At 37.4% G+C, this 25,735-nt stretch overlaps 1 protein-coding gene across 6 annotated transcripts in view; it reads left to right on the top strand.

The window, feature by feature from the left end:
* GALNT13 (polypeptide N-acetylgalactosaminyltransferase 13) overlaps window positions 1-25,735 on the top strand; it is a 598,306-nt gene that overhangs the window by 426,786 nt on the left and 145,785 nt on the right. For all 6 annotated transcript variants that reach the window (XM_021665899.2, XM_021665898.2, XM_064382748.1 and 3 more), the window contains one exon: window positions 11,548-11,728. In XM_021665899.2, coding sequence (XP_021521574.2) covers window positions 11,548-11,728 — 181 coding nt within the window. The remainder of the gene's footprint in view (window positions 1-11,547; window positions 11,729-25,735) is intronic.

Raw genomic sequence — 25,735 nt, 5'->3', positions numbered from 1 at the left:
GTCCCCTAAAGTCTTAGCTCATTTCACCATTAACCCAAAAGTCCACAGTCCAAAGTCTCATCTGAGACAAGGTGAATCCTTTCTGCCTATGAGCCTGTAAAATCAAAAGCAAATTAGTTACTTCCTAGATACAATGGGGTATAGTCATTCGGAAAATACAGCTGTTCCAAACAGGAGAAATTAGCCCAAATGAAGAGGATCATAGGCTTCATGCAAGTCCGAGATCCAGTGGGGCAGTCAAATCTTAAAGCTCTAAAATGATCTTCTTTGAGTCCATGTCTCACATCCAGGTCACAATGACGCAAGAGGTGGGTTCCCATGGCCTTGGGCAACTCCACCGTTGTGGTTTTGCAGGATACAGGGTACAGCCCCAGCCCCTGCTGCTTTCATGGGTTGTCATTGAGTATCTGTGGCTTTTATAGGACACAGTGCAAGCTGTTGGTGGATCTACCATTCTGGGGTCTGGAGAACAGTGGCCCTCTTCTCACATACCCACTAGACAATGCCGGCAGCGGGGGGGGGGGGGGTTCTGTGTGGGGACTTGCACCCCACATTTCTCTTCTACACTGCCCTAGCAAGAGGTTCTCCATGAGAGCTCTGCTCATGCAGCACACCTCTGCCTGGACATCTAGGCATTTCCGCTATATCTTCTGAAACCTAAGCAGAGATTCCCAAACCTCAGTTCTTGACTTCTGTGCACCTGCAGGCCCAATACCATGTGTAAGCCACCAAAGCTTGGGGCTTGCACCCTCTAAAGCAACAGCCTGAGCTGTACGTTGGCCCCTTTAAGCCATGGCTGGGATGCAGAGCACCAAGTCTCAAGACTGCACAAAGTGACAAGGCCCTGGACCAGCTCATGAAAAAATTTTTTATCCTAAGTCTCCAGGCTTGTGATGGTACCAGTTTACTGTATTAGCCCATTCTCATGCTGCTAATAAAGAAACATCCAAGACTAGGTGATTTAAAAAAAAGCAGTGGAGGGTTTAACTGACTCACAGTTCCACATGGGGGGTTTAATTGACTCATAATTCCACATGGCTGGGGAGGCCTCACAAAATGGCAGAAGGCAAAGGAGGAGCAAAGACATGTCTTACACAGCAGTAGGCAAGAGCTTGGTTAGGGGAACTCCCCTTTATAAAACCATCAGATCTCATGAGACTTATTCACTATCAAGAGAAGAGCATGGGAAAGTCTCACCTTCATGGTTCAGTTACCTCCCACTAGGTTCCTCCCATGACACATGGAACTCATGGGAGCTACAATTCAAAATGAGATTTGGGTGGAGACACAGCCAAGAAATTAGTTATTGCCAAGTCATGCTATTGCCTTGAGAGAGTTGGAATAGATGCCAGTCTCCTGAGATTCAGCTAGAGAGGCTAGGGTGTTAGATGTGTGTTCCAGTTCCTTCTTTTCTTGCAGAGAAGCTGAGAGCCAAAGTTTATGTCCCACTTATTCTGTCCTTCACCAAGGAGACAGTCTGAAACAGCTGCCTCTGCTCATAATCAGAATGCTCACTTTGAGCCTGGTGAGAGAGATGCTGAACATTTTCAAGTTTAAACCTCATTTTCTTGTTCCCTGTTGTCTAGGAGACTCAAGAGTGCACTGTCAACTCCCGTAGCTAGGTGATTTAGGAGCCAGTCCCTTGGGCAAAGGCTATAAAAGTTGGGGCACTCAAAGCATGCAGAAACTACTCCCAGTGAGAGTCTACATATCTGGATTTACTGCTGGGGCATGCTAAGGAAAAATATGCAGGGAGAGCCCATTCTCCTGTTCAAACAAGTGGAAGCCTCACACCCTCCTAGAAGGGGAAGAATGTAGTCCAGAATTACCACTGAAACAAGGCAGGGAAGAAGGTGCAGAGAATACCCACTTTTCCAATCAGGAATGAAGAGGTCCCCCAGTTTCTCTCTAATGAGAGACTGCAGAAATTTATCTCAAAAACAAGCCAAGGAAGGAGGCAAGGAGAATTCCCACTCTCCTATTAAAGCAAGCAGATCTTTTGCAGGAATTTATCTTAGTTAGGAGCAAGCCAGAGAAGAAGGTACATACAGGACATGCCTTCCTTTCTGTGTAAGCTGGAGGAGGTTTATTCTTTATTTGCTCTGTAGGTTCCCAGATACTGGCTTGTTGAAAGGCCAGAACCGGCTGGCCATGGTGGCTCAAGCCTGTAATCCCAGCACTTTGGGAGGCCAAGGTGGGTGGAGCACCAGGTCAGGAGTTCAAGACCAGCCTGGCCAACATGGTGAAACCCCGTCTCTAATAAAAATACAAAAAAAAAAAAAATAGCCAGGTGTGGTGGTGCACCTGTAGTCTCAGAGAGGTTGTATTGAGCCGAGATCACACCACTGCACTCCAGCCTGGGCAACAGAGATTCCATCTCAAAAAAAAAAAAAAAAAGGCCAGAACCACAGAAGCCTGATGGGAAAACCTGAGACCAAATTTGGGGGAATTTAGAAGCTTGGCCAATCCTGAGTGCTACAGTTGCTAGAAGGGCTCATATAGCATGAACCTTTTTTTTTTTTCATTTGTGCTTGAGAGAAATCTTCTGATGCCCTCTCCCTGTGGTTCATCAAGCATGGTGATTGAAGAGCCAAGCCCTCCATAGAAACCGCAAAAGTTGGCACTTTATACGTGGTACAAGCCCCTCAACCCCTCAGGAAGAAGCTAGAAGTTGGGATTCTTCTCCTTTGTAAGGCTTTGTGCTCATGGTGGAGCTAGAGTATGGGTATATTTCTGCTTTCATTATCCATTTTGATGTGATTATTTCTCAGTAGTCTGACATGTAGGGGGTCTTTCATCTATATTTTGGCTTTCTCTTGGAGAGAACAGACTCATGTGTAGGTGTATACTAGATGTGTCTGTGGGACGAGGGGTAGCCCAGAGACTGCTCTTTCACCATGTTGCTGACATACCCTCATATATTATTTCTTAATTTTAATTTCCCAAATTTTGTCAAGTTATTAAATTCTATTTCATTGGCAGCAGCATAGGCAAAGTCATCATCTCTATTCTAGATTGTTGGAATGACTCCTCAATAAATCACTCATTCACTCCATTCCAATTCATTTTCCAAAGCTAAGTGTTTTTATGTGAACTAGATTGCCTTAATCCTCACAACAATGTTCTTTTAGCAGGATTGCTGGGCTAGATGCTTCTAGTTTCATTTTACTGTCTTATACCCAAATCACAGAAAGGTGACATAACTGAGGTCACCCAGGTAGTAAGTTGCAGAGCTGGGATATAATATCAGGAGCTATAGCCTCTACTCATAATCATTGTGCTACATGGTCTCCATTGTATATTATTGTTGTTTGTTTTCATTAAGGCTATATTAAACAATGACTTTGTGCCAGAGGTAGTATGTGTATGGGTTAGGGGAAAGATAAAGATTAATATAAAAACAAGCAGCTGCATGAATTTGGCACAACAGCTGTAAAATTGGAAACAAAGTAGCACTAGAACTGAGATTGCAAAGTGGAGATTATGAAGTTTATAAACTTTAATTAAAATGTCACTGACGTAGGTGCCAAAAACCATGAAAAGGATAAACTATATTAGTTAATTGTCTCCTAGCAGGGGAAGAAAATCAAGTAGATAATCAAATGAGCAATGGGCATTTTACATTTTGATTAAGAACCTTCTCCATCATCAGAAGACATTTATAAAAATATCTGGGAACAAAGACAAGCTTTAATTCCCTGTGGATGATAGCATAGTTTATACTGTATACATGGTCAAATTTACTTGAAAGATATATAATATAAAATATTAATCTTTTGAAAGCCTAGAAAATAACAATCAGATATACTCAGTGATACAAAGTAATTCAGATATCACTTGTTCATGTGAATGAGACATCATGTTTTATTCAGCTTATACTGTTTGTTCAGACATTGTAAAATAATTTCAGGGAATGAAATGCAGTATTCTAATTAGAAGCGAATAGACTATTCTTTTAGACTCTGAACAGTGTACATACCCCTGGATATTGATGTTATAATTTTAAAGAAACGAAAAATGTTGAAGACCTGAAAAAAATTCTTTTTAAAACACAAGAATAAGCTAATAATGTATAGATGTTGATTTCCCTGAGAAACAATGGCAATAAAAGTTAAATAATATCCAGTTATCATTTCACTTCATCCCATATTAACTGCCAGGCATAGTTCCTTGTTTCTTTGTACATACAGTCTTATTAGGGTCTTGGAAGTAGTCATTGTTATCCCCACTTTCCACTGGGAATGTTAAGGCCTTGAAGACTTTTAATAATTTTTCACAAGTATACATAGTACATGAAAGAGCCAGTAGAAATATTATGTTTCCTTATTTCATAGCCCAAGTTCTTAATGACTGGGTCATGTTTCTTTCTTTTCTCACGTCCTTTTAAAATATTGAGAGTACACACTAAAGGAAATAATCAAGGTAGTCATTGTGGACTCCACTCAATTTAAGCTCTTTCTGCTTTAATATTTAATTTTTTCACATTACGCAGGAGTCTAAATATATGGCATTTATCTGGTCAATATTTCATAAATTAAATGTTTTATTCTTATGTTAACTTAGTATGAGTAGATATTCACCTAATTAATGCATAGTGCTATGCATTTTAACCTTCATCTTTTTATTTTTGTGCAAATTTTGAAGAGAGACTTTACCTAGGAAATGCATTATCAGCATTTATCTACACAGTCTGTGAGCACAGATGGCTGATGGGAGAAGCACTCACATTATTCCAAGAGTCAGTAGCCTATGGCACACAGGCAAAACATGAGCCAGTATTCACTGAGTTATGGAACAGTTGCCATCACTTCTTTGTATTTATCCTCAATATATTTAAGAAATGCCTTTATCTGTGAGAATCAAAGTCAGACAGGTTTTCCTTGTCTTACAAATATCAACCATTAAAAAAAAATAACCAACCATTGCAGCGTTATACCTTCATGTACATACAAAATGTCATTACATGTCAGGAGGATAACATAAAATCAGCGCTTCCGTATATTCTTATCTTTGCCAATTAAGATGGAAAGGAATGAGACCATTGGAACCCTTTAAAAGATTTCAAACCAGATTTCATTTCCTGTTCAGTGTACACATTCAGGATGTAGGGAAAAACAAAACAATATCTTTTCCCTGTCTGTCACAAGGTTTATGACTGACACCCTTATACAAAAGACAGACAGATTCACCAAAGGAAATCATGACAAATTTATTTAACCAAAGTTTTATGTCAAATCAGAGCCTTCAGAAATGAAGACCTAAAGACCCAGGAATTTTTATCCTTAGGCATCTGTTCCGTAACTCAATGAATGCTTTCATTCTTAGGATCCAAGAAGAATGGACAGTCATATAGAAGTATGATTGTACAAAAATTATCTGTGATCTAATGGAATTAAAGAGTGGGGCTCTTAGCAAGGTCTGTTTGTTCATATTCTTCTTGGCCTACAAATATATGATCTTCTTTAAGGCAAAGTAAGTCAGAGAATCTCATTATGGCTATACTTCAGGGGAGAAAGGTGGGAGAAGGTCAGAGTGGCCTCCTGGCTACTGCAGTTTTTTCAATTGCCATCTTGACATATTTTGGAGTATTATGTTTAGAGCCCTGATACTGACATAGAACCAATAAACCCAAAAGCTATGGGAAGACCAAGAAGCAACAGATTGGAAATAAAGAGCCCTGGGCATCTAACTCACATAACCACAATGCTAATCCATATTTGTAAAAAGCAAATGGAGAATACAGAGGACAACTGTCAGTTGCTAGTTTATCTTAAACAGGGCTTAGTCTGAATTTAATGGAGTACAGATTTAAAATGGTTATTTTTTCCCAATTGTTGCTTTTATGCTCTGAATATTCATTTTCAATCCTTAATGTTATATTTAGCACTGATTATTTAGTTTTGTGGTCACTTTTAGTTATTGAAATTTTTTTTTTTTTTTGAGACGAAGTCTCTCTCTGTTGCCCAGGCTGGAGTGCAGTGGTGCCACCTTGGCTTACTGCAACCTCCACCTCGTGGGTTCAAGCGATTCTCCTCCCTCAGCCTCCTGAGTAGCTGGGATTACAGGCACCCGCCACCATGCCTGGCTAATTTTTTTTTATTTTTAGTAGATGAGGTTTCACCTTATTGACCAGGCTGGTTTTGAACTCCTGACCTCAGGTTATCAGCCCATCTTGGCCTCCCAAAGTGCTAGGATTACAGGCATGAGCCACTGCTCCCAGTCAGTTATTGAAAACTCTAGTATCCACTGTAAAGCCTTGATTTTTGTAGGCACTACAGAGCTCACATTCTCTGTTTTCCCTAGGCCCATGATGAAAGAGGAGCTTGGAATGAGGAAGAGCAGGGGTTTGGGGGTTGCTTTCCCCAGTAGGTAGGGTCAAATAGGAAGTCTAGAAAAATGGCAGGTCTTTCATGGTAAGTTTGATGATGGCTTGCCATCGTTGGCTCCATATGGTTCTACTTGCTATTGGTGGCCTTACCCAGGTTATTATCTTCCATACATAGTTTTACTGTTTTCCTAAAACTGTGTTCAGCTTCACCCTTTATTTCTTCTCTTTTCCAAGGGCCTTTTGGAGAGAGAGATCTTAGTCCCTATTTCACCTAACTGCCTTTCTCAAAGTGTGCCTCTGTGCTGATCTGCCATATTGATAATCCCATGGCTCATTTTTCTTTTCTATGTTCCATGCTCTATAGAGCCCAGAAATGACTAAGGTCTGGTCCAGTTGCTATTAAAAACCACTTCCTTCCAGGTTCACTGCATCACTGTACCTATCAATTCCGCTGGAACAACCCTGTACGATGTAACCCAACTATATCTTCAGAATTCACTAGATTGGAAGTGGTCTCTTTTTTACTAGGGTCATGTAATTCTCTGAACACATTATTCTCTGTTCTAAAGGCAGCACAAGGATAGCATGCTAATTTGCTATACAAGTATCCAGCTGGGAGGGAAATGCCAGTTTCTCCTTCATTCAGTTAGCTCCCTTGTTTGGGAGGAGGAGGAAAGAAGCTCTTCATTTGTGTGTATTCCATAGAAAGGGAGGGAAAAGGCTCTTTACCAAAAACTTTGCATTCCTTACAATAAAAAGAAGACCTTAAATTTCTTCTCATGTATAATAAGTCATATGTCATTTCTTCTGAAGTTGGCACACTCTTTACAAAGTCCTGGTCATAGTATGAATGCTTGAGTACTACACTAAATCACGATTTTGAGAGAGAAGGCATGAGATTTGTGTGAGCTTGGCTAAATAGCTTTCATAGCACATTAAAAATTAAGATTGTATCATTGAGCAGTCTTGTTTGCCATGAACCATCAATCATTTCTAATTTTTCTTTGTTATTCTGTGACCTCCAAAGAACTTCCTTAGTTCCCAAGGCATGTGGAACAGCAGTTATGTATCATTTGACTTGACTGCTTTACCTAGTCTTTTAAAGATATTTTCTACAAAAATGCCATTTAACATTGCACAAAAATATGTCTGTTTAAATCTCATCACTGTACCAGGAATGTCTTTTATTTTTCATGTTAATCTTGGTAGTTAATTTTGAATTGTCCATCTGTCCATTCAAAAAACATATATAAACATCTACTGTGTATATAGCACTGGGCTTAGCTCTGGGGCTACAAAAATGACCAGACATCTCCACTGTCCTTTTTAGAGTCTACATTGCAGTTGAGGAAAGAAAGTGTATAGGTATACAAATAAACAAGTTACAGATTGTGATAAGCAAAGAGGGAACTAAACAGTTTTCTTAGAGAAAATAGCTGGGTTGGTGCTACTTTAAATACAACAATAGGAGAAGAACTCTGACGAAGTGATGTTTCAGCTGAGATGAGAAGTATGGGAAAGAGGCATCGAAGGTGTAGGGCTGACAGAATCGTATTCCAGGTACAGGGGAAGGAGATTTGAGAATTTGGTGTGTGAAAAGGTATGTAGTATATTATCCTAGAATGTGGCAGAGGGCCAATATCACCAGTGCTTTTTGACAGAGAGGGAGAATCAGGTATGGTCTTAGAAGCCCTGCTAATGGATTTTGTTTACATTCACAGTGCAATGAAAAACCATTGAAGGATTTAAGCAGGGCAGTAAAATTAAATTTTTAAAAGACGACTTTGATTTCTCTGTACAAACAAATTGTAGAAAGCAACAGTGAAAGCAGCAAAACAATTAAGAGTCTATTGAATTGATAGACAAGAGATGCTGGTGATTAGGACAAGAATGGTAGCAGTGGAAACAGAGGGATGGTTCTCACAAAATTCATGTGTTGAAGCCCTAATTACCTCCTCACATATGGTGTGTGACTTCCCAGCCTCTAAAACTTTAACTTCTCAGCCTCTTGAAACTGTGAGAAATAGATTTCTGTTGTTTAAGCCTCCCAGGATTTTGTTATGGCTGCCCAGGTGATGAAATAAATAAATCAATGTTATGTTCTAGTTTTATTTATTTATTTTGCTTTACTTATGTATTTATTGGTTTGACTATCTGGGTGAATGGTGGTACTATACTGTCAATTTAAAAAAACACACACACCAGAAAAAAATAAGACCTGGCTGACAGAACAGGGGTGAATCAACAAACCCAGTTTGAACATTTTTGTTTGTATATTTCTGGGACATACAATAGGAGGTATCAAGTAGATGTAGGATACACAAGTCTGGAACCCAGAAAAGAGATCTGGGTTGAGATGTAAATGTTGAGATTGTCGGGATGCAGGTTCTATGTAAAGTAATAGGAACAAATGATACCACCCATGAAATGTTTAAAGAAAGAGGAAGGCCAACATTTAAATACAAGTTTAAAGTAGTAATGGATAAATGTGTAAGAAGAGAAAAATCAGGAGACTCCAAGAAAAGAATAAATAAGATAATGAATGCAACAAGAAATGTTTGTTATTTTGACCAAAGGAATTGTGGGTAGCTACAGAATTAAACATCCTTTTTTATAATACATTAAAAAAAATGAAAATTGAGGAAGGGAAAGAACATGTATCACTAAAATGTATTTTGACCATATTAGTGATACATGTTTTTTAGGAACCAGGCACTATTTCTCTCTGTTTCCACTGCCACCTTGTCCTAATCCCGTCTGTCTATTCAATGGAATCTTAATTGTCTTGCTGCTTTCACTGTTGTTTCCTACCTGTTGTTTAGGAAGAAATATGCTAAAATTTTATAATTCATAATTTTACCATGACAAAAAATATACAATATATATTATATATAAAATATATGATATGTATTTTATATTATTTAATGGTAAAAGGAAACAGATATCTAAGATATAGATATTGAACAAGTGATTTTTTTCTTGTTGAAATTTTTAAGCCATTTGAAAGATAGATGATTTTAAAAGGTATTATGCAAAGATACACATAATCTAGTAATGAGAAACATGATTAATATTGCAGGAGAAAAGCAAGGAGAATGACTAAATTAGTGGCATCCTTAAAAACGATACAAGGGATATAATGGGGGCTGAAAAAGAAGTATTGATTTGTCTTCGATAGGATAAAGATTAACTGCCTCCATTTTAACAGGAAGGAAGAATGTAAAAATGTACATAATTACAAGAAGGTTTTTATTTCATGAAGCTAGAAAGATGAGCGAGTTATCAATCAATGAAATACTTTGATTATTTAAGAATGAGCTTCCCTGTCTTTTAAGGGGGATGAAGGTTTCTATTCTTCTCTTATATTCATCTGCATCTCAGTGTTTGTTGGACCTATTTTTCTGCTAGCATTATACTGTTTAAAAAATTATAAAATAAGAAAGAATAGATTTATATGAAATGCACAAACCATTATTATTATAACTTATTATTTATCATCTTTTATCTTCTGATAAAAAAGTGAATGTCTCTTACTGCTACCCAAGTCCAAAAGCAGCTCTCTTCTAAGCTGAATATTACCTAAAGGGTCAGGTGGAAAGTTATTTTTCTTTTCTTTTTTTTTTTTTTTGAGACAGAGTTTCACTCTTGTCACTCAGGCTGGAGTGCAATGGTGTAGTCTTGGCTCACTGCAACCTCTGCCTCCCAGGTTAAAGCAATTCTCATGCCTCAGCTTCTCAAGTAGGTGGGACTACAGGCATGTGCCACCACATCTGGCTAATTTTTGTATTTTTAGTAGAAATGGGGTTTCACCCTGTTTGTCAGGCTGGTCCTGAACTCTTGACCTCAGGTGATCCTCATGCCTCAGCCCCTCAAAGTGCTGGGATTACAGCACCTGGCTGGAAATGGCCAGAAAGATATTTTCCTTTCAAAAATAGTAACTCGACTTAAATTAGATGTATCAAATGAAAACAATGTTAGTTACAGTATAAAACCATATCTTCCAAATTTTGTATAGCATTAACTATGACTTCTATTTATTGTGACAAGAAAATCTGTAGCATATATTTAATATATGTATATATAAAATTGTATGTATAGCATTGTATGTATACACACACACACACATATATATAAACAACTAGCATAAGCTATGGCTATAAAATGTAATTTCATAGACATAAGTATTTTTTTTTTGAGACAGAGGCTTGCTCTGTCACCAGGTGCCAGGCTGGAGTGCAGTGGCATGATCTTGACTCACTGCAACTTCTGCCTCCTGGGTTCAAGCAATCCTCCTGCCTCAGCCTCCCAAGTAGCTAGAACTATAGGTGCGTGCCACCACAGCCAGCTAATTTTTGTATTTTTTAGTAGAGACAGGGTTTCACCATGTTGGCCAGGATGGTCTCGATCTCTTGACCTCATGATCCACCTGCCTCAGCCTTCCCAAGTTCTGGGATTACAGGTGTGAGCCACTGTGCCCAGCCAGAAATAAGTATTTTATGGATACTTTACATAATACTTAGCCTTAAATACACCGTGAATCTAGGATACTGAGAAATATACGGTATATTTTCTAAGAATTTATAGTTTTAAAGGAGTGATAAGGAAGTGAATAATTACAGTCAGTTCTTCAATAAAAGCATACTTAAACTATAAAAGGTACACATTACTAAATCTCCCCCAGAGCTTTCTAGAAGAAATGATCTTGGTGAAGATGAGTTTTTAAGGTTATGTGGACATTGAGCACCTATAAAGGCATCCTAGCACATAATAATAAGTCCAAAGGCTTAAGATGTGAGGCATATGAACAGCTTAGAATGAATGATCATTTATAATTCCATATGGGTGGAGAATAATTGATTTTTCTTCAAATCAAATTTAGTTTTTGACCACAGTACAAATTTATTAATAGCAGATTTGGATACCAAATCTACTAACTAGCAATTGGGTTAAGTACTAAAAACTAGAAATTAGGTACTCTAATAAAGAGACACAAATTAATTATATCTTACCTACATAATTCCAATGCTACAGGTATTTAACTATATCAAGATCTTTCAAATTAGCATCCTTTGCCAAAAGTAAGTATAGTATACTAGTTCTAAATTTTGCATCAGAATTATGCTTGAAACATTTAAGATCTGAAGATTTGGCCTAAGCTTCAGTGGCTTATTCTCATACAATATTATTGCATTATTTATAATGATTGTTCCTTTTCTCAGATTTGGCAATGTGGAGGCTCCTTGGAGATTGTTACTTGTTCCCATGTTGGTCATGTTTTTCGGAAGGCAACTCCATACACTTTTCCTGGTGGCACTGGTCATGTCATCAACAAGAACAACAGGAGATTGGCAGAAGTTTGGATGGATGAATTTAAAGATTTCTTCTACATCATATCCCCAGGTATAGAATTCTGACATTTTTAATTTCTCTACAGGAGAAAATAATGTTGAAACATAATATGTGTTTCATTATTGCTATCATTCTACTATTTAAATTTCATTTATTACCATAATATTGTAGAAAATTGTATGAGAAAGCTGTACTATGAAGTAAGTTCTGATGTAAAATAAGAACTATATTTCAAATCCCTAAATATTATCTTTTTTCTCAACCCAAGTATTATGCTAGAAAAATGGAGCAAGCAGTACAGAGAGATCTAACTTAACTCATATTTATTAACTCAAATTAAGAATATTTTAAAAAATATCTCAGGTTAAATGACTTCATACAGAAACAAGATGAAAATTATACAGATATTCAAATTTATATTTCTAAAGAATAACATAGTAAATTATTCATTAATAAATATATGTGGAAAATAATAATAGACTAAAATCTTTTCATACTTTAGTTACAGAGAAGTATATATATATTGAAGTAGAAGTTAATATAGGCTATCAGTGGGTGATAGGATTATGAGTAATTTAATTTTTTACATATATTTTCTAAATCTCTCAATAGTCATACTTTACTTATTTTTAAAATTAAAAGAGTTAGTAGCAAATGCTTGTTCCTTGGTGCCAGAAAGAAGAACTGGAGCAAAGTCAAAGAATTTTCTCAGCAAGGCAATTTTACTTTCTGCAGAAATGATGCTTCTTGGAAGCTGATTGTCACAAGAGCACCACGAACAAAGAAAAGCAGAGGTTTTTATCTCTGACACATTGGGGCCTTACTGCTGTGTCCTATCTCCATTGGCTGGAGCTGGACAACACAATCTAGACTAATCCCCATTGGCTAAAAACTTAAAACTTTATTAAATAGGCAAACTTGTGTGATGGAGAACAAAGAAAGGAAGGGGTTTATGGGAAACTAGGAAGATAATAACATTTCCAAATAAGGAAGAGGCATAGGCAGTAAGCCAGGAAATGCATGGGGATGTTCAGACATGTCTGAGCAGCTATAGGACAGAACAAATAACTTGGTTAAGGTACAAGGAAATAGAATGTACTTATTCCCTTACTATCTTTAACAGCTACATAGGGCTTAACAAAGAATTATTAGCAAAAAGCAAGCAAGTTTGAAGGAAATTTGTTTTTAAAATAAACCATTATTTCTAACACTTATTTACACTTTAACAAAAAGGCAAACTTTGAAGAGGAACTTTTTACTTTTCACAAACGTCATTAAAAAGGAAAAAAAAGAGAAAATCCTATTATTTGGTAGTGGGATTGTTAGTAAGTTCTTTATGATTTTCTATATTCCTGCAATAACCAATTACTTATTAAAAAAACAAACAAACAAAAAGCCAAAGCATTTAAAAAGGGAGAAAAATAAGGATACAAAAAGATTCAGTTTTTGTATAGGCCTTATGGTCATCAGTGACATTATTATCATTATTATGTAACCCATAAGGACAATAACAAAAATCCAGGCCTACATCCTCTTTCTGTAATTAGCTGGCTTAGAAAAGCCTATCTAGATTTTAATTGGCATGCTCTGATTTTTGAAGGTATATTTAAGTGTCAATGAAAAGAGTCAAACTCTGCAAAATATTTAGAGCTTTATTCTGAACCAAATTTGAATGAACCTACCCCAAGGCACATCCTCTAGAGTTCCAGAGAACACGTGACCAAGATGGTGTGGTTATAGGTTAATGTTACACATTTTAGGGAGACATAAGAAACATCAGTGAACGCATGTGAGGGGTATATTTGTTTGGTCAAGCTATTATCTAAAGACCCAGAATCAATAGAAAAGAGTGACTGGGTTAAGATAGGAGGTTGTGGAGACCAAGGTTCTTATTACGTAGATGAAGTATCATAGGTGGTCACCTTCAAGACAGTAGTTGGCAAGTGTTTCTTATTCAAACCTTTAAAAGGTACTAAACTCTCAGTTGATCTCCTCAGGTTTGGAAGGGCATGGAAGGGGAAAGGTCTAGATGCAGATTCTCCTCTACAAAAGATTTCTTTGAAGGACCATTTCAAGTTATGGCAAAGAAATGTACTTTGGGGTTCCTTCTTTATCTGTTATTTATACCACAATCAGATTGATGATGAAGTGGCTACATTGTCTGGAGTAAATACCGGTGGTTCATCCTCTCATGCCAAGAAAATTTAGGACAGGGACAGACATAAGGAGTTTAGGAGCAGAGGTTTACTAGGCAGAAGAAAGAGAAAGGAGGACAGCCCTCTCTCTCACCAGAGAGAGGGCTTCTGAAAGGGAAAGATCACCGGGTTGGATGCATGAAATTTTTTTTTTCTTTTGAGATGGAGTCTTGCTCTGTTACCCAGTCCAGGCTGGAGTGCAGTGGTGCAATCTCAGCTCACTGCAGCCTCCAACTCCTGGGTTCAAGTGATTCTCGTGGCTCAGCCTCCTAAGTACCTGGGATTACAGGCATGTGCCACCATGCCCAGCTAATTTTTGTATTTTTAGTGGAGATGGGGTTTTACCACGTTGGTAAGGTTGGTCTCAAACTCCTGACCTCATGATCAACCTGCCTCAGCCTCCCAAAATGCTGGGATTACAGGCATGAGCCACTGTACCCAGCCTGGATGCATGGGATTTTATACGCAGGCTTGAGGAGGCTGATTTACTAGGGCCCACAGAATAGTTAAATCAAGTGTGCCCTTTACATAGGGTGCAAGAAGGTGGCCACCCCACCCGAATCTTATGCAAATAGACTTTCCACCCCACACTGGTGCCATCTTGTCTGCTCCTTACTGTACACGTGGCTGGCAAAGAGAGAAAGGAAGATGGTGTTGCTGTTTAGAACATGATTGGCTAAACTGCTGGCATCTATGTCTGCAGTTCAATTTTACAGGCTGCTCTTTGTTAGAAAATGATTTTGGGGCTGCTTTATATTAAAAAGGAAAACTTTACTGGGGACTCCCATATCCTCACTATCTGCCAAGGTAATTTCATCTTAACTCCTATATCAGCAACTAACCCACATGACATAGCATTAAATAAAACCTATCTAATGAGATTGTATGTGCTATAGGACATGATGGGAATTTGGACAAGAGAGGAAAAGGTCCAAGTTTAGTCCTCATAAGGAAAATCAAACTTTTTTTTTTTTTTTTTTTTTTTGAGACAAAGTCTCACTTTGTCGCCCAGGCTATACAGTGCAATGGCACTCTCTGGACTCACTGCCACCTCAATCTCCCAGGTTCAAGTGATTCTCCTGCCTCAGCCTCCCCAGTAGCTGGGATTACAGGCACCTGCCACCATGCCCAGCTAATTTTTGTATTTTTTAGTAGAGACAGGGTTTCACCATGTTGGCCAGGCTGGTAATGAACTCCTGACTGCCAGTGATCCACACTCACCAGCCTCCCAAAGTGCTGGGATTACAGGCTTGATCCACCGCACCCAGTCAAAACATTTTTATATACAAGTACCAAGAAGAGAAGGAGCAGCAAGAGCAGTATGAAGTTTCTTAATAATATCCAGCATTGCTATATAGAGAAGAAGAATGAGGGTATTGTATGTGTAAGTGTGTGATTAGAAGGACTTTTTCACACGTTTTCAAGCCTCTTCTATGTTTAAAAAAAAAAAAACACAAAAACTATTGCTAGGAACACCATTTCATGCATAGATGTATTTCTCTTTACAGTAGAAATCTAGTCCAGATGTTCAGAGTTGAATTCAGCAAGAGTATGTAATATTCACAGCAAGGCAGTGACATTTATATAACCTTTTGATTTTCTTTTGATGATACTTTTTGAATTCAAATCATTACTTGTAGAAATACATAAGTTCAAATATGAATAAAGGAGTAATGGTGAAAAAAGTGTATTACATGTGATTACATGCAATGTACATTCAGGAATATGAGTAATTGAGAATAACTGTAATCTCATGTATTATATTTGTCCATGATGAATGTTGGTGAAAGGTAATGTGCTAGTCTTTTGTATAATTTTCCACTGAATGAAAAAGGCAGATAAATGATGCAACTATTTCTCAAACTATAATGAAATGACTAACTTTAGAATGTAAAGGGTGGGGAAAAAATGCTTGCTATCTAGAACTAATGACTATGTGGCACAATAGGGACTGTTTGTATATCCTGGAAAGTGTAGTTTTTACATTGCAGTAAATATTATTTGGGTTATTGTTCGTATAAAATGGACTTATTTAAATCTAGAAAAGTAGTTTGGGAAGCAGAACAAGGACTTTTGGGGAATGTGTTGAAGATACCTAAGAACTTCCTAAAGGACATTTAAGTTTACATGTGTCTCAGAGACAGTCAGTGTAGCTAAGCAGTCGTGGAATCTACCTGCAATAGTGTTGGCAGAGGGAGGAAGCCCCAAACCTGAAGCACAAAACAATGAATTGCTTCTCGCTGGAAAAGGAAGAATGGACGCAGGCTGGAAACTAGTGCTGGATGTCTAAAAACAATTTGAGCCCTTGGAAGATTTTAGATTATCCAAAAACAGATAAAACAGGTTGTATTTAGGAAGCCAGAAATCTATTATTTTTATGATAACAATTTCAGCTACTGTTAATTTAGGCTAAAATAGTGCTGATTATTTTAATTTAAAATCAAAATCATGCTTTTTTTGCTATCCTCTGGAATTTTTGTTTTCTATTGTTCATCACTTTGGATAATGGGTGAGTTTGTAAAGAGAGAATCTGGTGTCTGTATTAGAGAAGGAGGGGTGAGAGCTACATGCTTTTACATCCATAATTTGAACTATATCCTTTACTATAGCCCACACGCGCACACGCGCATGCACAAACACACATTTATTTACGAAAAACTGTAAAGAGTTTATGAGTTTATATTGAGCTCCCCAGAACCTCCTTAACATGGTGAAAGAAATTATACTGGTTCTTTCTAAAAAACTCTATATATAATTTGTTAATTCTTCCAATGTGTTTTGTGAGATTTCCAGTTTTTACATGTGGGCTTCTACTCCCAAATTGTATTCTTAAGCAGTTTCTCAAACTTCAGTCTTTTGAATTCTGACAATAACTTTCTTACTTCCAATATACCCTATAAAATATTGCTTGCCTACTTTATTGGCTGGCTTTAGGAATGCTTCAGCTCTGTATCTGTTTTGAACTATCTGGGTATTCCTTCTCTCTTTGTATTTCCTGAAGTTTGATAAAATGGGCAAGCCATCATCACTTTGTACCATAATGTTTTAATTTTTATTACTTGTCTCTATATCCAATGTAGTTCAGAGACAACTATTTACAGTGCCTAGCAACTTTCCTCACATTTTGTTAAAAATTTTTTGTTGAATGACTAGAAGAATGAAAGAATGAATAATTTTTAAAAGAGAACCACCCTTGCTTCTTTCTTTCTGCTGAATTATCCATGGGTGTCTGGTTTATATCAGGGAAACTCTTCATAAGAATTGAGGCAAATAAGCCTTTGTCCTCCATCTCTGATCCAGCCCTGGATAAGGACCCACTGTTTAAAGAGAGGTGAAGGGTCTTCTTCATAAATCTCTTATATCATTCTGTAACCGCACAACAAGTTATCCTTGCCCACTGCCCAGGCAGAGCTGATTTATCAAGACAGGGGGACTGCAATAGAGAGTTTAAGTCACATAAAGCTGGCTGTACAGGAGATCAGAGTTTCACTATTACACAAATCAGTCTCCCTAAAAATTCAGGAATCAAGATTTTTAAGGATAATTTGGTGGATAGGTGGGGTCAGGAAATGAGGAGTGCCAATTGGTCTGAGAAGAAATCATAGGGAATCGAAGTGGGTTTTTCTTGCAGTCTTCTGTTCCTGGGTGGGATCACAGAACTGGTTGAGCCAGATTACCCATCTGAGTGTCATCAGCTGGTGCATCAAAATGCAGGGTCTGCAAAATATCTGCAACATTGATCTTAGGTTTTACATCACAACAATGATGTATCCAGGAGCAATTTGGGGAGGCTCAGAATATTCTGGCCTCTGACTGCATAACTCCTAAACCATAATTTTTAATATTGTGGCTAATTTGTTAGTCCTACAAAGGCAGACTAGTCCGCAGGCAAGAAGGTGGTTTGTTTCAGAAAGGGCTATTTTTGTTTCAACATTACACTAAATTCCTTCCCAAAATTAGTTTGGCCTGGGCCCAGGAATGAACAAGGACAGTTTGGAGGTTAGAAGCAAGATGGAGTTGGTTAAGTCAGATCCCTTTCGCTGTTATTCTCACTGTTAAAATTTTTGCAAAGGCAGTTTCAATTCCTCTGACTTTTCCATAGGAAAAGAAAATTCCATTGATTTACATATGTGCTTAGGATTTTATGATTTCACCATAATCACAAGTGCACACTGTAATATAATCTTACCCTCCAGGGCTAATACAAAAGTCTAACAGGTGCAATTAAAGCAGACAAAATTGTCTAACAGAGCAGCATAATACACAAGCCCACAGACTAAAATACGGTTACTTTTATACATCTTGGTTTTTATATTTCTTATGACTCCCAATTAATTTAAAGTTGAAAATGAGATGTATAAATAGCTACATGTGTGAATACCTTTATCTGACTTTCTTTTTCCACAATATTTACTATATATCCTAACAGTCTTGGCCTTTACCCATTAGCCATTTGGTAATATTGACAAAGCTGGTAGGGTCTACTTACGTCTTCTAAATAGGGGTGTAAATAAAGAGTAGACATACTTTGAAATCGTGCTCAATAATAGATTTTTTTTTTTTTTTAGACAGAGTCTTGCTCCATCGCCAGGCACCAGGCTGGAGTGCAGTGGCACAATCTTGGCTCACTGCAACCTCCACCTCCCGGGTTCAAGCAATTCTCCTGCCTCAGCCTCCTGAGTAGCTGGGACTACAGGTGTGCGCCACCACACCTAGCTAAGTTTTGTATTTTTGGTAGAGACGGAGTTTCACCATGTTGGCCAGGATGGTCTCGATCTCTTGACCTCGAATAGATTTTTTTTTCATAATTGTTTAGTTTTATTTCTGGCTGTCTTCCTAAGGATGCAAATACTATAGCATCATTGATTTTTAAAGCTCTATAGGCTGTTAAAGCCTAAGGCAGTTTTTACAAATAATTGAGCTGTTTTAGCTTGAACCAATCTGATGGTCCTAGCAAATCCTTTGAAATGAAGTTATGTAAGCAAAATCTGCTCTTCATAGAATACCACATATATAAAAAAATGCATTTTTTTTCCTCTTGGTCACAGGTGAAAATCTTCAGAACTTTAAGATAGACTATAGTCATAATACTTTCTGTATGTCTGATATGCTGGCTGTTTGATAACTAGTGATTTTCTTTGGGGGAAGGTAGATCTCTAGCTGTATATCAGTAGGCATGGTCATTAGAAACAGCTGTTTTTATACAATGCTCAGGTTATTCTCCCTTCACTTGATGGACACTCTTGTTTTGAGCAGAGACATACTAAAATTAAATTTAAAGGATCACAAAACATCCTTTAAAGGCATTTATATGTATCTTGGAAAATAGCTTATTTTTTCTTTGGCAATATTGTAGTAGTTTGCTCTGTATTCCAGTTAACTATGACCCACACATAAAGAAGACTCCTTGAACTTACTTTGAAGGTTAACTCCCTATTTGTTAACCTTTTAAAAATGCTTAAGAAAAATCAGCTCACCAAAGGCAGCCTCCATTAGCAGCATATTTGCATCATTTTTAAAGTTTAAAGCCTATATTCATTTCTATTGCTTGAAATTTCTATCTATGAAATACTAATGTTTTTTAAATGCTTATTTTTTGAAAAATACAATATTTAATAACCAGCTCTTTGAATGTAGGGCCTAATTTCTTCTGTCATGAAAATGTCCCAGGCTGATTTCACAACCACAGGTTTTGCTGTTTCCAGCAAAATGTGCAGTGTGAATTTTTTAATAATCTAGGAATATTCGTTTTTGGTTGGATAACAGGGATTCATATGAAAAGAGTGCAGCACTTCTGAAAATATAGTACATTTGTACCTATGAATTTTGAACTTTTGTTATATAATAATGCTTTTTCAGCAGCAGCGACCATAATATCAATGAGGGAATGTGGTAAGATGAGAAAATTCTAAGTCATATTAATGTGCTGTATTGTAACAACACATAATGCATTATTTGTGTGATGCCCTAAAATGCTAAATATCAAAAATAAAGAATGACAGCTATATTCATCTACTGCTTTTCCTTGCTACAATCAATTAAAACAGTTTTGGATTGTTTAATTCTTTAAGGCATTAGGTCAGCATTTATTATTAGTCCTTTTATTGGTATTTTATGGGTTATTTGTATTTTTATTGTAATGATACTGTCTCGCTTCTGTCTTCATTTGTTAAGTGCTTATTAAGTTTTTGCAACTTTGTCAAGTAGGAAGGACTAGGAACACTTTTAAAATGGTTGTCTTTGCTGTTAAAGAGTGAACGTCTACATGAGCACATTTAGTTAAAATAAAAAATAAAATTGAAGCTTAGTACATAGGAAACACATTTTCAAGAATTAATGTGATTCTTATATGAACTGCTTACATTTTCCTAGATTCTTCCTTCTGTCCCACAGTCTTCAAATGAATCTCCAACTCCTTTCTATTCTACCTTTTAATTGCTCTCAAATCCATTCGTCTTCATTTCTTTTTTTTTTTTTTTTTTTTTTTATTGCATTTTAGGTTTTGGGGTACATGTGAAAAACATGCAAGGTTGTTGCATAGGTGCATACGTGGCAGTGTGATTTGCTGCCTTCCTCCCCTTCACCCATATCTGGCATTCATTTCTAGACTCATCTTCATCCAGACAACCTTCTGATTATCCTGATGTGGCTCTGTCCTAGTCTGTTTTGTGTTACTATTAACAGAGTATCTGATACTGGGTAATTTATAAAGATAAGCAGTTTGGCTGACAATTCTGCAGGTTGGGAAGTCTGAGATCAGGCAGCCCATCTGGTGAGGGCCTTGTGCCTCTTCAACTCATGGTGGGAGGGGAAATGGGCATGTGCAAAGAGACCAAACACAAGAAGGAATAACCCACTTTTGAAGTAACTAATCCAGTCCTGTTAGAGCAAGAACTCACTCCATGAGATGGCATTAATCTATTAATGAGACATCCACTCCCATGACTCAGACACCTCCCACTAGGTCCTACTTTCAACATTGCCACATTGGGAATACAATTCAACATAAATTTGGGCAGGAACAAACCTCATCCAAACCACAGCAGTCTCCCTGTCTCAGAGATTGCCTACTCCTCACCTATACATACAGTGCTGCTGGAGGATCTTCCCAAACCAAATTATCACTGCTTTCTCATGTTTCTAACAACCTTTTAATGATTTAACACAAAGTCAAAAGCCACAAATGTGGCCAGCAAGGCCCTGTGAGATCCAATCCTTGCCCTACTTTCCAGTCTCTTCTCGTACACTTTCTTCCCAAGAATTCCACATACTTGCCATGTGGAACTACATTCATTTGGGTCTCCAAGCTTACCACGCTCCCTTTTACCTTCAAGTTTTTCTGTATGTCTAAAGAGTATTTGAGTCATTAATGAATACTGCCACCTCTGCTTAAAGTACCATAATCATCCACCCCTATCAATCAAGTTTGATGTAATTCCCCCAGGGACTCTGATGGCTTCTGGTAATTTCCCTAATGTAGCATTTATGCATATTTCAACTATTTCTTACCCCCACCAAATGATGTGAATAAAAGGACTGTATCTGTTTTATTGTTTTTTATTGTTGATTTTCTTTTTAGAGCTTACTGAGCTCAAATCCTATTATTTTTGTGCTATTTTCTAACCTGTGTCAGAGACAAAATCAAATATATGTAAGTCTTACTCACCATTACCATGTATCCTTCAAATCTTTTTCTTATGCATTTACGTACCTATACAGATACATATTCATATATAAAAAATAATTAGTATTGTTGTAACTCCTTTACTTCTACCTTAACATTATGTCCTACAGTGTTTTATTTACTATTTGCTTAGATTATTCCATTTTGTAGAGAAATAGTTTTATATTGCATAGATATGTCAAAACTTATTTAATCATACCATTATTTTGACAAGCTGTTAGGTTTCAGTTGTCCCTTACTACAAAAAAAGGTACATAAACCTTCCTGTAACACTTCTTTGTGAACCTGAGAGGATATTTCTGAGGGATGTGGTAGCATTAAGAATGGGAGCACTGGAGACAGACAACCTGAGTTAGTTCAAATCTTGGCTCTACTTAATCTCTCTGTACTTAATCTCTCTACTTACTTTATTTACTGTAAAATGGGTATTATAAAAATAGGGCCTTCCACATAAAGTTTTTTGAGAGTGAAATAAGGTATATTAGACACTTCAAACAATGTCTGGCAAATATCAGACAATTAGCATTCAATATTGCTGTTATTATTATTCATATATAGTCATAGAAGTAAATTTATTAGATCAATGGATATGTAGATTTATGTTTTGGTAGATAATGTCAAAAGCTCTTAACTCCTAAAAATGCTTTATTATCACTCCCACCAACAATGCTTGAGCACTTACTGTATACTATCAAATTCTAGATTATTAATCTTTATATATATATATAGGCATATATGTACATATTTCTTTATATTTGTATAGATATTTGCACAGATAATCTGGTTTTTTGCAACTTTCTACTGACATTGGAATTTCTTCTGTAAAGAAACTATCCTTTTTATTCATATGCTTTGTTCATTTTACCTTGGAATATTTTTTGCCTATCTTATATATTCATAGATCTTTATGTATTATGGCAGTAAATTATTTGCCTGTTATACACATTGTCGAGGATTTTCTGCGAGGCTATTATGTAGGTGCTGTAACTTAACTGATATACAAAAAGATATTTTAAAAGAATTTAATTATTGAAGTAGTCTATCTTAGCCTTTATGACTTTTTTGGTTTATACATTGTTAAAACAATCTCCCCCAAGTATAGCATGTTTTATATGACCCAGAAATATTTGTTGAATGATTTAGGCTTGAGTTGAACAAAATTAATGCTTTTTAGTGAAGTCAGTGATTTCTCTGGGCAATAAGCAAGAGCAGAATACCAGAATCAGGTATCTTTCCCTATGAAAAGTGTTTTGTTTGTATACATGGAACAAAATTAAAATTATTAGCTTGACAGTTAAAGTTTTAAGTAAATCTATTAATGTGATTATATTACATTAATTCTAAATATCTTGAATTGTATTCATGGCATAAAACTAATAAGCAGATGGTATAAATATTATTTGTCAAATATTACAAAAATATTGAATGGCAAAAGGGTACACCATTGCATCCTCATCGACTCCGATTAGCATTTCATCAATTATTTCAGATACTTTGGTCCTCAAAATAAATTTATAATGAAATATGGATACTTTCCAACTATTTCTAGAGTGAATAGAATTTAAGTTCTAGCATATGTTTTTGCTTTTTTTGTTTCTGTGTTTTGTTTGTTTGAGATGGAGTTTTGCTCTGTGGCGCAGGGTGTAGTGGTACAATCTCGGTTCACTGCAACCTCCGCCTCCTGGGTTCAAGTGATTCTCCTGCCTCAACCTCCTGAGTAACTGGGACTACAGGCACATGCCACCACACCCTACTAATTTTTGTGTTTTTAGTAGAGATGGGGTTTCACCATGTTGGCCAGGAGGGTCTTGATTTCCTGACATAATGATCTGCCCACCTCAGCCTCCCAAAGTGCTGGGAATACAGGCATGAGTCACTGCGCCTGGCCCTAGTATATGTTGATTCACAGAATAAGTACTACCTTCTAGGTTTCAGATACTAGAATTGTTCATATGTCTTGTTTCTGATTCTCCTTCAAACAAAATATGGATACCTGTAGTCTAAAAACTTTTTTTGTATATGCAACTAATGCAATAATCTGAAATTTTATTTTAATAAATTCTACCCCAATTGGATTGGATGGGTCACAACCACTTTCCATTACCCTAAAGGTTGCTGAATTAGTCAAGGTAGGAAATTACAAAATTTTTCAAATGGTGCAAATGATCAATAACACTTATGAAAAATGCATGGATTTTTGGTCAGCATTTGGTTGAGTTTTTGTCTGATGTAAGAGTACTACAGGGGGGATCCCAAGATGGCCAAATAAGAGGCAGCTCCAGAAAGCAGCTCCCAGCAAGAGAGATGCAGAAGCCGAGTTGTCTCCACAATTCCAAATGAGGTACCAGGTTCATTTTGTGGGTCTGGTTGGAGTGGGTATAAACCCAACAGGGCAAGTTGCTGCAGGGTGGGGCACTGCCCCACCCAGGAGGAGTGTGCAACGGACTGGAGAACTGGGGGATCTCCCACTCTGTGACTTCGGTTCGGATACAGGACTCTACCCAAGCCCTCTATAACCCACAAAACAGGAGATCTTCGCCGGGCTGAAAAGCCTTAGCGAGCTGCCTGAACAGGGCAAAACAGCAACTTCGGCCCTGGGGCTGTCAGCATAGATCTAGGCGGAAGCACTGGTTGAGGCCGAGAAAGCCAAAAAGCCAGTGGGACTGAGCTGCCTGCCCCCTTGTAAGAAGAGGAATGGAACGCAGGTAAACAGCCCAAACGGCAGGACAGGTTCCCCCACTGCTGCATAAAGCCCAGCAGGCCAAAAAACTCTCACTCCAGAGTTAGGCACCCAGAACGTCAGTTAGAGAGCAAGCAGGAAGGCTCCAGCTCAGCGGGCAGAAAGGAAGCTGCCATTATAGAAACCAGCCTAATTTTCCTGAGTAAATAAAAGACCCAGCAGCTCCACTGAATCTGTGGCAGCCCAGCAGCGCCTCCGCAGGCAGACAAAGGAAAGGCTGCCTCCCCAAGCAGCTACCTGAGATCAAAACTATATAAATTCAAGAGATTGGGAGAAACCAGAGCAAGAAGAATGAAACCATCAAAAACCAGAACGTTTCTCCCCCACCAGGAGTTCATGACTCCGCACCAGCAAGGGAACAAAGCAGGACGGGGAACGAATTTGACGAATTGACAAAAGCAGGCTTCACAAGGTGGGTAATAACAAACTTCTCTGAGTTAAAGAAACATTTTCTATCCCAATGCAAAGAAACTAAAAACCTTGGAAAAAGATTAGACAAAATGCTAACTAGAATAACCAGCTTAGAGAAGAACATAAACGACTCGATGGAACTGAAAAACACAGCACAAGAACTTCATGAAGCATACACAAGTTTCAATAGCCGAATAAATCAAGCAGAAGAAAGGATATCAGAGATAGAAGATCCAATCAATGAAATAAAATGAGAAGGCAAAAAAAGAGAACAAAGAGTGAAAAGAAATTAACAAAGCCTTCAAGAAATATGGGATTACATGAAAAGACCTAATCTATGCCTGATTGGTTTACCGGAAGATGACAGGGAGAATGAATCCAAGCTGGAAAACACTCTTCAGGATATTATCCATGAGAACTTCCCCAATCTAACAAGGCAGGCCAATATTCAAATACAGCAAATACAGAGAACACCACAACCATATTCCTCTAGAAGAGCAACCCCAAGGCACATAATTGTCAGGTTCACCACCAGGGTTGAAACGAAGGAAAAAATACTAAGATCAGCCAGAGAGAAAGATCGGGTCACCCAGAAAGGGAAGCACATCAGACTCACCGTGGAACTCTCAGCAGAAACCCTAAAAGCCAGAAAAGAGTGGGATCCAATAATCAACATCCTTAAAGAAAAGAACTTTCAACCTAGAATTTCATATCCAGCCAAACTAATAAGCTTCATAAGTGAAGAAGAAATAAAATCCTTTATAGACAAGCAATGGCTGAGGGATTTTGTCACTACAAGACCTGCCCTGCAAGAGCTCCTGAAGTACTGAACACAGAAGGGAAAAACAAGTACCAGCCACTGCAAAAAAAGAATCAAATGGTAAAGACCAATGATGCAATGAAGAAATTACACCAACCAAAGGGCAAAACAACCAACCAGTAATAAAATGGCAGGATCAAATTCACACATAACAATATTAACATTAAATGTAAATGGACTAAATGCCCCAATCAAAAGACACAAAGTG

Source organism: Aotus nancymaae, unplaced genomic scaffold (genome assembly GCF_030222135.1).
Source record: "Aotus nancymaae isolate 86718 unplaced genomic scaffold, 86718_ANA_hifiasm-v0.15.2.pri h1tg000029l, whole genome shotgun sequence".
In the NCBI taxonomy this organism is placed as follows: Eukaryota; Metazoa; Chordata; class Mammalia; order Primates; family Aotidae; genus Aotus; species Aotus nancymaae.
The sequence above is the reverse complement of the archived record's forward strand: the minus strand, read 5'-3'. Positions and strand labels throughout refer to the sequence as shown.